The 12850-nt window shown below is 43.2% G+C and overlaps 1 protein-coding gene across 1 annotated transcript; it reads left to right on the forward strand.

Annotated features, from left to right (window-relative positions):
* Positions 1-7920: 7920 nt before the first annotated feature.
* LOC118339745 (POU domain, class 3, transcription factor 1-like) lies at positions 7921-9771 on the forward strand (the record flags this gene model as incomplete). The annotated part of the gene is given in 2 exon segments (XM_035677457.1): positions 7921-8253; positions 8610-9771. Coding segments are annotated over 2 exon segments (432 nt in total), but the record flags the coding sequence as incomplete, so codon positions are not given.
* Positions 9772-12850: the final 3079 nt, after the last annotated feature.

Here is a 12850-nt window from a genome sequence, read left to right on the forward strand (position 1 = left end):
GTGTGTGTGTGTGTGTTGGATCAGGCCATACAGATGAATCTTTTCCTCCCATACATATTTTATTTTTATTTTTTGGTCATAATAAACTAACCTCACTGCAACTTTTGACCTTTATTCTCAAATTAATTAGTGCCTCACATTTATTTCACATTAACACCATATTGTTAAGTGACAAATTTGAATCTGTTGCTCATTCTCTCTGCACCCCAAATAAAAACTTAATTAATTTGTCTAATTCAAACACTTTTCCTACGCTGTGAAAAAAAACGAAAAAAAAACATTTTAATCATTTAATTCAGTGCCAAAACACACACATAAAAGAAACTGCTCGTAAAGAAGCACACACTTTGTATACACCCTGTCCTCTAAAGTGCATTTTTCCACACTTTAAACCCAAATTATGACATCCCATAGATTTCCAATTCAAAATCAATACCAGCTGTGCTCATACAGGCCTGAGTCTGGTGTGAATGAGTACTGAGCACCACTGGAGAGTCCTGTGATAACACTAAACATATAATCTTTACCTGCATGTCAGCTCATTGGCAAGCTGGAGGCCCACAGCTTAATACAGAGCAATTACCAACCCCACAGTATAAGAGGTGTATATGATGCTATACTGGCCTTTATTAATAGAATATTAATAAAGAGCCTCTGTCTCGTTTGAATGGGTTAAGGGAAAAAAATCCCATTCATGTCTTGAAATTGAAGGCATGTGTAATGCCTACACTGATATTCAGTGTAGCCCATTTAATTAACGGTATAGTAGCTACATTATCATTAAGTGCTCCAAGTTGGATTCGGCTTTAAATCAACGTTTGGCCCTGACGTGAGACACACTCAACGTATGTCGTTTCGGATTAGTGACTGGACCAAGGGGAGGAAAATAAATTATGTAGCCCATAGGCAACTTAAGTAGGCCATAATTAAAACGGCATGGAATTGCGTCAATTTAATCTGAATATGGGTGCAGAGGAAGCTACAGGCGCCCTGCACTGCGTTTACCCACCTTTTCAGGCTCACATAAATCTGTTTGTCAGGTGTCATAAATTCATGGCGGCTGCAGAAAGTGGAATCAAAGTGATGAGAGACTGTGAGGATGTTTTATGAGGGGAGAAAGGATAGATTAATGTTGTGGGTAAATTGATTTTTGTTCACATCGGACGTTTTCTATCCCCCGTTAAATGTGATTACGTTCATATTTTAACATATTTCTTAATTAAATCATCTTTAAAACAGCAGATTTTAAAGGATCCAAAATCCGTGCACGGTTAGGAAACGTGCATTAGGCTTTGTGATGTATTTTGATTGGAGGGGAATGCAAGTTCATGGAAGCATCTTGGCGAATTAGGCAATCTGCTCCTGCAGGAATAAATAAACGGCCTCCTGCTACCAATAACCGTCATTGTGCAGCATGACAGAATGGGTGCATAATGCAGAGTAATAACCGCACTGTGCTGCCCGGATGCTGCTGCTGGTTTTAGTGGTTTTACTGGCGATGGTGGAGAATAAGGCTTGGTAGTGGCGGTCAAGCAGTGCACTAATTCCCGGTGTGATTCATGACTCCTGCAGTCCTCATTTGCTCATTTATCTTAAAGTCCTGTTTCCACAAAGCCCCTGCTGCCTCACACTTATGGCTTATGGGCGACTGCAGATGGCGACTGTTTTAAAAAAAACTGTCTAATCCCAGACTATTTGCATATCATTGATAGGCCTGCACTGATCAATACCAGCAGGTTTTTCTTCATGCAGCTCCTGCAGGAGGATAATTATGTATGTGCGGGTCTAGGCTGCAATAAAACTGGGTGGGATATCTTTAAAAATTGGATAATTAAATTAAGGTGGTTTAATTGCCTCTGGGATTGAGGGATGGACCAGAATATAGTCTGAGCCCTGGTTTTATTTGACGTGTAGCTTCTTTAGCAAGAGCAGGAATTAGTGTGTTATTTATTAAACAGCTTATGTGCTGCCTGTGACATTGTTTTTTTTTCTACAGTGACCCTCGAAAATCTGTCCCCGTCCAGTCATTTCACCTCCTCGCTGCTCGGTGATATCTTAATTGCCAATCGTGTCATGCAAACCATCAATTCATGTCTGTTCAGGAGACGGTGCGCCATAAAATTGCAATAACGCACCTTTTACACTGCAAAAATACATGCATCCATTTCAGGGAGGTTCATTCATTCCGAGTGGAATCAGCTCACCAGATCAGACTGTGTCAAATAAATAAATAAAGTAATAAATAATTAATATAAATACGTGAAAATTATTCATAAATGTGACATAAGAAGGGCGTTTTTTTTTGTGCAGTGTAATCTTGTTCATATTTGCATCACGAGTGAGCGCGACACCTGGCGGCAGTTATGATATTTTTTTATGTATGATGAAGCCAACAATGACTCCCAGAGTGTGTTTCGCCTCCGTCTGCAGCACACACCGCATGTAGGGTTTCAGTGCAGCTCGGAAAGAAGGAATATGAGTCCAGAGTGTGTTTAAAATCCCAATAATATGCAGGTATAGCTTTGAAAAGTAGTGCGCTGCGTTACTTTCCCGTTACGCACCCCACAGAGTGTTTTGATCTGATTTTAAACATCGCGATAACTTCAAGTTACTTACTACAAAATTCGTTATTTGGCTCAATAAAATCAGAAGTACCAACATCACTTAATATATTAAATTACAATCTAGGTTAAGCTGTAAAAAAATGACCACGTTAAGTTAACATAAACATAATTTTTGGACAATTATACCTAAAATCGTAAAAAAGGCAGCAAAACCATATTTCTTGTTTCTGGCACAGATGGAGTAATCTTCGTTACTGTAACGCGTTACCGGCCCTGGAGCACCGGTGCTGCTGGCCCGGGGACACCGAGGAGGCTCTTTTCATCTCGACTCCAGTGCACAAACATACAGCTTAATGCGACTAGTGTTTCCCCCTTTTATGGGGCTCACCATGGCTACCAAGTGCTGGGCTCAGAAATGTGCTCCCCATCAATGAAGGAAAAAGGAGTTAACCCGTGAGAAAAGAAGGAGGAAGAAAAAATAATAATAACCCTCTAAAAGCAAAAGTATCGCAAAAAAAAAAAACCCAAACGACTTCTCCACGCGTTCTGGTTAATGTGTGATAAAATCCTGATGGAGTTTGGAAGTTGTGACATAAATAATCTGTAAAAGAACTGCCTCTGGGACCAGATCTCTCTCTCTCTCTCTCTCTCTTTTTTTTTTAAATAAATCTGTCGTTTTTTAGTTTTCTTCCTCCTTCATTCGCTCCTTGAACGCCAAAAAAACCAAACCAGCATTCATTACAATCACGGGCTATTTATAAGCTCCGTCTGTCTGTCTGTCAGCCTGTCTGCCTGTCTGTCTGTCTGTCTGTCTGTCCTGACGGGTGCAGTTTATAGGACCGAGCTGCGGTCGACAAGCTGCTGTGTGTAAAACTTTAAACAAACTTTGCAGCGGCGAGATCGATTTCTATTAAACGATTTCATATTGCACTTGCCTACGCGGTCCCTCTGGAGGATTCAACCGAGGGTCTCTCTCTCACACACACTCCCCCTCTCTCCCTCTCTCTCTCCCTCTCTCTCTCTCTCTCTCCCTGCTTAAAATGTGATTGATTGCACTTTTCTCCGGTGGACATTCACTACAAAACAGCACAGCTTATCCATCTGCCCGCTATTTATATAAAAAGCACCAAAAAAAAAAAAGGCTGTGGCGCAAAAGCAAACAGCGGCGCGCGTATTGATTTTTACGCATTCAAAGGGGGGGTTAAGGGAAACGGACACACATTTGCTATTCGGTTTTAAATATAAGTTACGGAGAATATGAGTGCACATTCGGCGCAGAAGTGAGCTTAGATCTCGTTTTAAAGGCAGCGAGCAGTCCATGGAGAAGCATATTGCATGGTACAGTGGAGCAATGCGCCGCGAGAAGGCGATAAACTAACATTCCTCAAGCGTAAAAAGAAATCCGCATAGATGATTGTTGACTTACCTTGTGTCCAAGAAAAGGGAAATAGCTTCACATTGTTCACACGGAGCCTGTAAATGGTTATCTCCCTTTCCTACGACTCGGTGCTCCCTAAGATTTTCTTTCCTCTGCCTCAACTGAGCAGGAGCACTCCTCGGCTCCCGCTATTATTTTCACTAAAATATATGAAAATTTATGCAAATGAAAATCAGCACTAACTGTTCGTCTCTTGTTATACTTGGGGATGATTTTTTTTCCTCTCCCCCCTTTCTTTCTTTCTTTCTTTCTTCCTCTTTTTTTTTTTTTTTTTTTTTGCATGCATACAAAATAAATGAACTCCCCCAGCAGGGAACTTGGGGACCTTTTTATAATAAGCAAATAAATAATAAACACATCATATATCAGAGAGGAGTGTTGTTGTTTTTTCAACTGCTCGTTGATTTCGGGCAGCATTTCTGGAGCAGCTTTTGGCTCCTTTCATATATTCTGTGTCTATATTTTTTCATTTTGAGGGGTTATCGTGTGCGAGGAGCCCTCTTCTCTGCACACTGGTGTCACGTTTCCGCTGGCCGCCTGAGACGCCCTTTCAAAGCGTGCAGCGTGGATTGAACAGCAGCAATTTAGAGCGAAATCCTCACTGTATATTAATGAATGGAGGGCCCCATGGTTCTGGCCCCTAGCCTGCCTATTCAATGTAAACAAATCCACGAGGCTCCCTCGGTTTTGAGCTCAGTCCAAATGAAATCTACTGGGATGAGAAGAAGAAGAGGGAGGAAGGGGGGACACTGGCATTGAGTACACAACTACTCCCCAAGCCTTATATTTGCACTTAAATCCCCTTTGCGTCAAAAAATCTTTGCGCCATCTCTGATTTGAGGGGCTTACGGGGCGGTGTTCGGGGTTAACGCGTGACATGGGGCTCTAACCTTTGTACATAATACAGTTAATCCTGTCAGAGAATCACCTGCTACAGGCCGTGTGCGGGTCAGGTGGACTCAACAGGCTGGCAGACACCCTCAGCTCAAGCAATGGGTGCAGTGGGACCTATATATCTGGCGCTTATTACCACCCATGGGTGCGGTCATGTAGAGGGATGGAGCGCGTTTTAAGAGATATATCTGTAGGGGGGTGTGTGTGTGTGTGTGTGTGTGTCTGCACCCCCCCAAGGACTGCTCAATTTGCCCTTGTTTTGGTTGCCACTTTCTCTTTCACTGTGCCTCAGTGAGGTTGCCTGCGCGCAGCATCCCCGCAACCTTTGTGCGTTAACTCCTGAAGAGCCGCGGCGCAGGACTTGTGCTCACGGCTGCAGTGGCTTCTTCTCCTCCTTCCTTTCTTTTTTTTTTCTTTTTCTCTGCACTCAAATCATGACATACACGTCCTCTCTCGGTTGTGTTTGCGCGTAGCCGCTCTGACACGGAGGTGCAGCGTCATGCTTTCCTGTTCACTATCATGAGCCTTTTTTTAAAAACTTTTATATGCTCATAAACAATTAACTTGAGCTGGTAAAAAAAAAAAATGCTAATCTTGTCATTTTAACACACAACACACGTCATCTAGCCACGTGGGTTAATATGCCAAGATAAAGCAAGCACCGTTTAGTGAACCTTTTTATTATTATTTTATTCATTAAGTCTTTCCTGTGTTTTTCATGGGTGGCCCAGAGGGAATTAAACCCCCTAACCGTGGCAGTGTGGAGGCCTTATTCTATTACACAATCAGGTCAGGTTACCAGATAATTATAATTGTTAGCAATAGATCTTATAATGTCAAATGCGTGCAGGTTTTGAATAAAAGTCTGGAGCCTCGCATTGCTCCTGGATATGTGTTTGTAAGAAGAGTAACAGAAGATAAAACTACTTGAATAAAGTCAGATAGAGTTGATCCACCTATTGGAGCTGACTGAATCTCCATAGCAGGCGTTTATATGAAAAAATATACTTTTAAACTGGTGTATTTCTCTATAAACATAAAGTGGGAATAACATTTTGAAGCTTCTTGTGGGACAAATGAAAAGTTCACCATGACTGTGGTTTGACTCACACACTAGAGGTCACACTTTATCAACCTCTTTTATCCACCCCTTCACCCCCGTTTGTGCGCTAATACCTCTGTACTATTTACTACCAAGTTGTGTTCCCCGTTTTGTTTGGACTGCAATTAAAAATCAGCCAATCGGAACAGCCGGAAGGAGGGCTCGTGCGCCCCGGAGCAAGGCTGGCAGAGAGCTGCCAATCACACCCCGGGTAACCAATCAGCGGGGACGCACGGGGGTAAACATCCGTGCGTGCGTCGGGGCTGGAAGGGTGGGCGGGACTACGCGGGCTGTCAGGGAGAGAGAGAGAGCGGGAGAGAGATATAGAGAGAGAGGTGGAGAGAGAGAACAAGCGAATGAGAGAAGAGGCTCGCAAGCAGCGCCGTGCACTGTTATACCGGATTGTACTTCAACGGGAGTTTGCGGTTTGGCAGGTTTATATACATCAAAACAGAACAAAGAGAGAGGCTCTACAGTGCTATAAAAGAAGAGAGAGAAAAGAATAAAGCGAGGGAGAAAATCTCGGCGACTGAATTACAAAAGAACTGAGGACACTCTGCTAATGTTTTCCACATCCAAAGGGGACATAAACCGGGACTTTGTACATTGTGGAGAATTTGCAAGGCTTTTTTGTTTTCTGCGACCACCAAAAGTTTGTTTGGGACGACGCTCTTTCCCCGTATATTTCCATTTTAATGTCCACAATTTCATCCCGGCGCAAAACTTTCTGAACGGACTGCACATGGTTTCAAAGGGCTTTTGAAAACCTGGAATTTTCTCGCCGATCCCGCTGCACAAGTGTTTGAAGTAGAATGTTGTAAATACATGCGGATTTTATTCACTTGTCTGCCACAGTTTTTTCAAGCTTTTTTCTTTTGTTTTGCGTTTTTTACGCACGTCGATGGTATTTGCCAAGAAAAAAAAAACCTACCCATACTTTTAAAGTTTGAATAATTCATGAGATACAATTTGCCTGCTCGAAAGAAGTGACTGTAAAAAAGGGAGGGGGGTTATCCACAAACATATTCATAAGGGCTGACGGAATGGCCACCGCGGCTTCCAATCCTTATCTGCCCAGCAATAGCATCTTATCTTCCGGCTCCATCGTGCACTCTGACTCCGGAGGTGGTGGCATGCAGCCGGGCAGCGCTGCGGTTACCTCGGGGTCGGGGGGCTACAGGGGAGACCCCTCAGTCAAGATGGTACAGAGTGACTTTATGCAAGGCGCAATGGCAGCGAGCAACGGGGGGCACATGCTGAGCCATGCCCATCAGTGGGTGACATCCCTTCCGCACGCCGCAGCTGGCCGCAGCAGCCCCGCGGTCCTGCAGCCGAACAGCCGGATCGCCCGTCGTCGAGCCCCGTCGGATGACGGGCAGGTCCGCAGCAGCAGGACGTGAAAACTCCCGCAGAGACGATCGCACACGCGCGCACCGCGCCTGCACCACAGGCCCCTCACCTTAAGCCCCCACAAAACTCACGCCGGGCCTGGGACACGACGTGCGGCTCATATAACTCCCATATCGGGACAGCAAAGCAAGCCAGCAGTCGCTCGATCTACTCCCAAGCCTGTGGCTGTCACTGCTGAACTGGATGCCTGATCCCGGAGCCCAGGGCCCTGTGCACCGGGCTTGGTGATGCGGGGGACACCCCGATGACACGGCAGCCCCCACCACACCTCACCACCAGCATCCACATCCACCTGCACCCACGGCGGCATCAACAGCCCACGACCCGCCACTCGGACGAAACGACACGCCGACCCTCGACGAACCGGAGCATTCGCCAAAGCAGTTCCAAACAGCGGGAGGATGAAACTGGGCCTCTTACGCAGGCCGACTCGGCTTGGCTTTGGGCACCCGTGTACGCGGCGAACCGTTCCTATCTCTCGGAGACCACCATTTGCAGATTTCGTAGGTCCTAACATGTGCAAGCTCAAGCCTTTGTTAAACAAGTGGCTCGAGGAGGCCGACTCGTCCACCGGCAGCCCCACCAGCATCGACAAGATCGCGGCGCAGGGGAGGAAGCGAAAGAAGCGCACGTCCATCGAAGTGAGCGTCAAGGGGGCTTTGGAGAGCCACTTCCTGAAATGCCCCAAACCCTCGGCCCAGGAGATCAGCAGCCTGGCGGACAACTTGCAGCTGGAGAAAGAGGTGGTTAGAGTGTGGTTTTGCAATAGGAGACAGAAGGAAAAACGGATGACGCCCCCAGGAGTGGCACAGACGCCGGAGGATGTGTACTCTCAGGTCGGCAATGTGAGTGCAGAAACACCGCCCCCCTCCATGGACTGCAAAAGAATGTTCAGTGAAACATAGAAACAGCACACAAGAATATTTTATATGAATTAAACTGATAACAAAAAAAAAAAAACATACAGACTATCGCCAAGATAGCCAAATTTTTTGATACTGTGATTGTGAGGGAATATGAATGAGACTGCAAATGTGTTATCTATTTTTCACCAGAAAAAAAACAAACAGAAAGAGAAAAAAAATCAACCTTTTCCCCCCTTTTTCCTCCCAAAACCCCCCTTCAGAAAACGCACCGTTAACCTTCTTCCAGGCCCTGAAATGTCTTAACCTAAAAGGTTCCTTCTGCTTTTTTCTTTCAGGGGCATTTTTTAGTAGATTACTTAAAAGATGCGAGTGAAGCGAGCGACCAGAGGGTGACAACTACAAGTTCATTCCACCAGGTAATTTTGGCGCATTAAAACACACCAAGAGGAAACCAAGTATTGTTTTTTTTTTTGTTTTTTTTTTCTTTTTGAATATTTTTCTCCTCTTCCCTCCCCCCCACACCTCCAAAAAGAAAAAAAACATTCCCCCTCATTATCCTGTGTTTGATTGAAGAAACAAAGGAGCAGGCATTTTGTATATTTAGAAATGGGACTGGACCGCCTCCCCTCCAAGCCTAACAATAACAGAGGGGGGAAAACAGCAACAATATGAACAAGAGTGACATCCACGAAGCTTCCATCATGATTTCCAGCGATTTTATTTTTTTTTCCTGAGGTGGACTGCATGGTTTCATTGACGGAGGATTAGGGATGTTTCCTTTTTTTCATGTCTGAGGCCCTCATCAATGAGAAAAGACAACCAGGACCAGGACTTGTCCCCCCCCCTACCCACCCTCCTCTCTCCCCACCACCACCACCCCGCCTGATCTCAAAGATCACCTGTTTTTTAATTATTATTATTTAATGGACTTTGACACCGTGAGTGGATTTTTCTCCTCTTTTTTTTTCAACAAATAGAGCATAAAGACATTTGAAAAAGACTTCAACTGCACTTATTTGAGAAAAAAAATCTGTTGCCAAGTGTGACTGAGTGGGTGCTGTGGATATACTATTAATGCTGCCCTTTCTAAGCAGTGTTCTTTGGTAGGTTTTAATAAACAAAACTCTGTAAAGCCGGCAATATAGATCACTAGATCAGATACTGATCTGAGTTATTTACTTTATATTTTTCATCAGACTTGTTTTAATATTTTATTCGGAATACATATGAATTATTCCAAACGGTAATTTATTTTTCCCCCCCAGGAACTTGTGTAAGATGCTTTCCCCCCCTTTTTATTTTCTTGTTTTATTTCAATATTTCTTTCTCGTATTTTTGTTGCTGCCCTTATTTGTTTTAATTTTGTATTCTCGTTTCTAAAAAGGAGCACAAATCATCATAAACTGACATTGAACCGTTGTTAGGTAATAAGGGTATATTTTGATGTGATAATTTGATTGTAATTTAATTTCAGTAGTGGTTCCGTACGAGCTGATTGAGACACAATAAATTTGTTAGAATGAAATGCAATCATCTTGTGTTCTGAAATTTATATTCTGATCCTGTATATTGCTGCTATGTTTTTATTTTGAAGGGGAATCACCCTGTGTGCTATTTTCTGCATGCACAGCAGCAGCTAATGAAGAAAATGGTGGACTATTTTGTCCCAGATGAAGCTGCGAGCTAAGAATAACCTCCATTAGAATAATGCAGAACAAAGGCTCTTTGCAGGCTGAAACGTGAAAATACTCCTTTAAAACTTAACAAAAGGGGGATTTTTTTATTTGCTTAAATATAAAAAAACACAAGTTGGCGTGTTGAGGTGGCGTTTAGTGCTTTAGGAGCTCGTAAGTTATCGCCTAGGCTTAAATAAATGTCCACCAGCGTTGTTATCATCATCCCATAACTGTATATTACCATTTAAATGAAGCATCGCGGTCAGTTGCAGGCCTGCACAATGGTTCGTCTGTTTGTTTACATCTGCTGCCTCTTGAGGCCTTGGGCAAAAAGCAGGAGCCCTAACCTCAGTCTGCAGGATGGGAAATGTTATATTTTGTGTAGAAAAAAAAAAGAAATAAGAAAAGAAAGAGAGAGAGAGAAAGAGAGAGAGAGAGAGAGAGAAGAAACCCCCAAACGGACAGCAGGCAGACGCGTCCATACTGTGAGCGTCCCAGCGTCCTGACTGTGTGTTATGTAATGTTTACGTTGCAGATCATAGTCCAGATACTGAATCACATAACAGTGACAAACACATCATTATTAGGCTGCTTTATGAGCGCCTGAGCCACCCGCTCCTCACTGTAATCTGCAAAATAATTGATTTACACTCATGGAAATGGCAAAAAAAAAAAAATTGTAAATAAGATTGTAAGTGAGAGCACAACAACAAAACTTAAGCTTTTCATTTCTCCATCCGCCTCAAAAGCTCCAAAAAGCCAGCACCAGGTGTGTAGTCCAGGTAGAGAGAGGGTGAGGCTGCCGTGTTGTTGTGGGATGCGGGGCACTGGGTCAGAGAGCTTATTGATTGTGTCTGTCCAAAAAGCTGAGCAGCCCACAGGCTCAGGCTCTCTCCCTGCAGTTTACTGAGGATGAAACTGTGAAGTGTTGTTTGACATGTCGGAGGGCTGCGGATTAATATCAGGGTGGCTGTTTCACGACCTTTGGCAGGCTTTAGAGAAGGGATATTATACATTTTTTTTGCAGTAAAAAATAGTGTGAAGTGGCATTGTGTCTTGTATTATTTGATTTCTTACACTGATTCTAAATGATGCTTTAGCTGTGGCTCAGGCACTGTTATTTTATTACTATATTTTTTTTTCGTCACGGCCGCAAAAGGCAAATGTGTTTCAAACTTTTTTTTTTCTTTTTCTTTTTTCTTGAGTTTCTTGAGCTCGCCTATTCAGCAAAACTCAACAAAACGTGTCCTCTCGCTGCAGGATTTGAATTTCGCGGATGATTTCCCATACTAGTTGCTTAGCAACTGAATTCAGTGATATAGAGAAGTAGGCATCATTTTTCTTTGTCTCCATTAGTAAAAGTGGCAGCAGAGACACGCCGTATATGCAGCCCCTCCAAAAACTTTCGATTTTGTCATTTATTCACGAGCGTGCTGAAGGCGTTTGTGAGCACGTGCGGTGTTTTAAAATGTCTGTCTGCTTAAAGGAAATGAAGACTATTAATGAGGTTAATGTACATACAGGAGGCTGCTCACTTAACTGTGTTTAAAGTCAAATATCTGCAGGAACAGGACAGAATAATAGGCCTTTTCAAAATAAAGCCCGCGTGCAGTGAGGCTCTGCTTTGGCCTGATATTGCCTCACCTTTATGCACGTGCTCATTATGCATGCAGTTCCTGTAGCTCCTCTGCTATAAAATCCAATGCAAAGTCACATGACGTGCTAAAGATAAGCCTGCTCCGCCGCACAACGCACAGGACCTTCACCACAGAGAGCAGCACTCGGGGTTCACATGCACCCGCAGACCTGCGCAGTTTAATGCGGATCCCGCAAAAAACAACAACAAGAGAAAAAAATATCCCAAATCTAGTGAGAGATATATTTTTTTTTTAAAAACCAAAGGCGACACAAAAAGAGTTTGAAATCTCTTAATGGGTTTTGGTGCGCCTATTCTCCAACAGCTCTGCCTTTTTCATGGGTCTTCAAAAACCATGTTGGCAGCAGCGTGTGTGTGTGTGTGTGTCTGTGTGTGTCTGTGTGTGATGCGTTCAGGCCCTAGGAGCACTTTGCTGCTTTCCCTGCTATTGATTCAGGACGCCAGTGGCCCAACAGGCTCGTCGCGCTAATTAAAGGTGCTCGTTGTCACAGCACTGTGCGCCTTCAGCTTCAGCAGGGAAGTGGAGGGAGTTGTCCCTTTTTAAAAAAAACAAAACAAACTTTTAATGCCTTATTATTAATATTAATATTAATTACTAACACTCTACACAATACTCTTATTTTACATAAACATCCAACAACCAGCGCCCCTTCAATCTGACACTGACATGTTGGAACCCAATGACTGTAACCGTAGAAATGTAATAAAAACCTTTAATGAGAGATTTATATTTTATACATCCGCCTGGGAAAATTACATACAAATATATCTCTATTAAACTTTACACTGTTGTACATGGTTGTAGTTTTAGGCCCGACCTTTAAGTGTATTTAAATATGACCTTTTATACACATTATATTGCTTTGTAGGTATTGTTTTAGGCTTGTGAATATCATGTAGTATGTTTATTACAAGGCTGCATTCAGAGTTTCATGTTATATGTATAACACACACTTTAGTTCACTTTTTAATTATACATAGGCCTACACGCTTTTAATTATACTGATTATCTGTGTATATGTTTTTTTTTTTTTTTAGAGCCAGCTTAATTACAGACTGTTTACGCTCTTAATGAGAGATAATATAAAGTATAACAGACGCTTCTACTATATCATACAGTCAGCTTATAGGTGCACTTACACTGTGTGTCCCTTGGAAAGACCAGTAAATGTAAGGTGTCATTTTGACCTGGTGAAAACTGTGCATATACATAAATGGTTGCTCCCCCCCCCCCCTCATACTG

The sequence above is a fragment of the Morone saxatilis genome, unplaced genomic scaffold (genome assembly GCF_004916995.1).
Source record: "Morone saxatilis isolate NCDOM2014 unplaced genomic scaffold, NCSU_SB_2.0 Contig6, whole genome shotgun sequence".
NCBI classification, from domain to species: Eukaryota; Metazoa; Chordata; class Actinopteri; family Moronidae; genus Morone; species Morone saxatilis.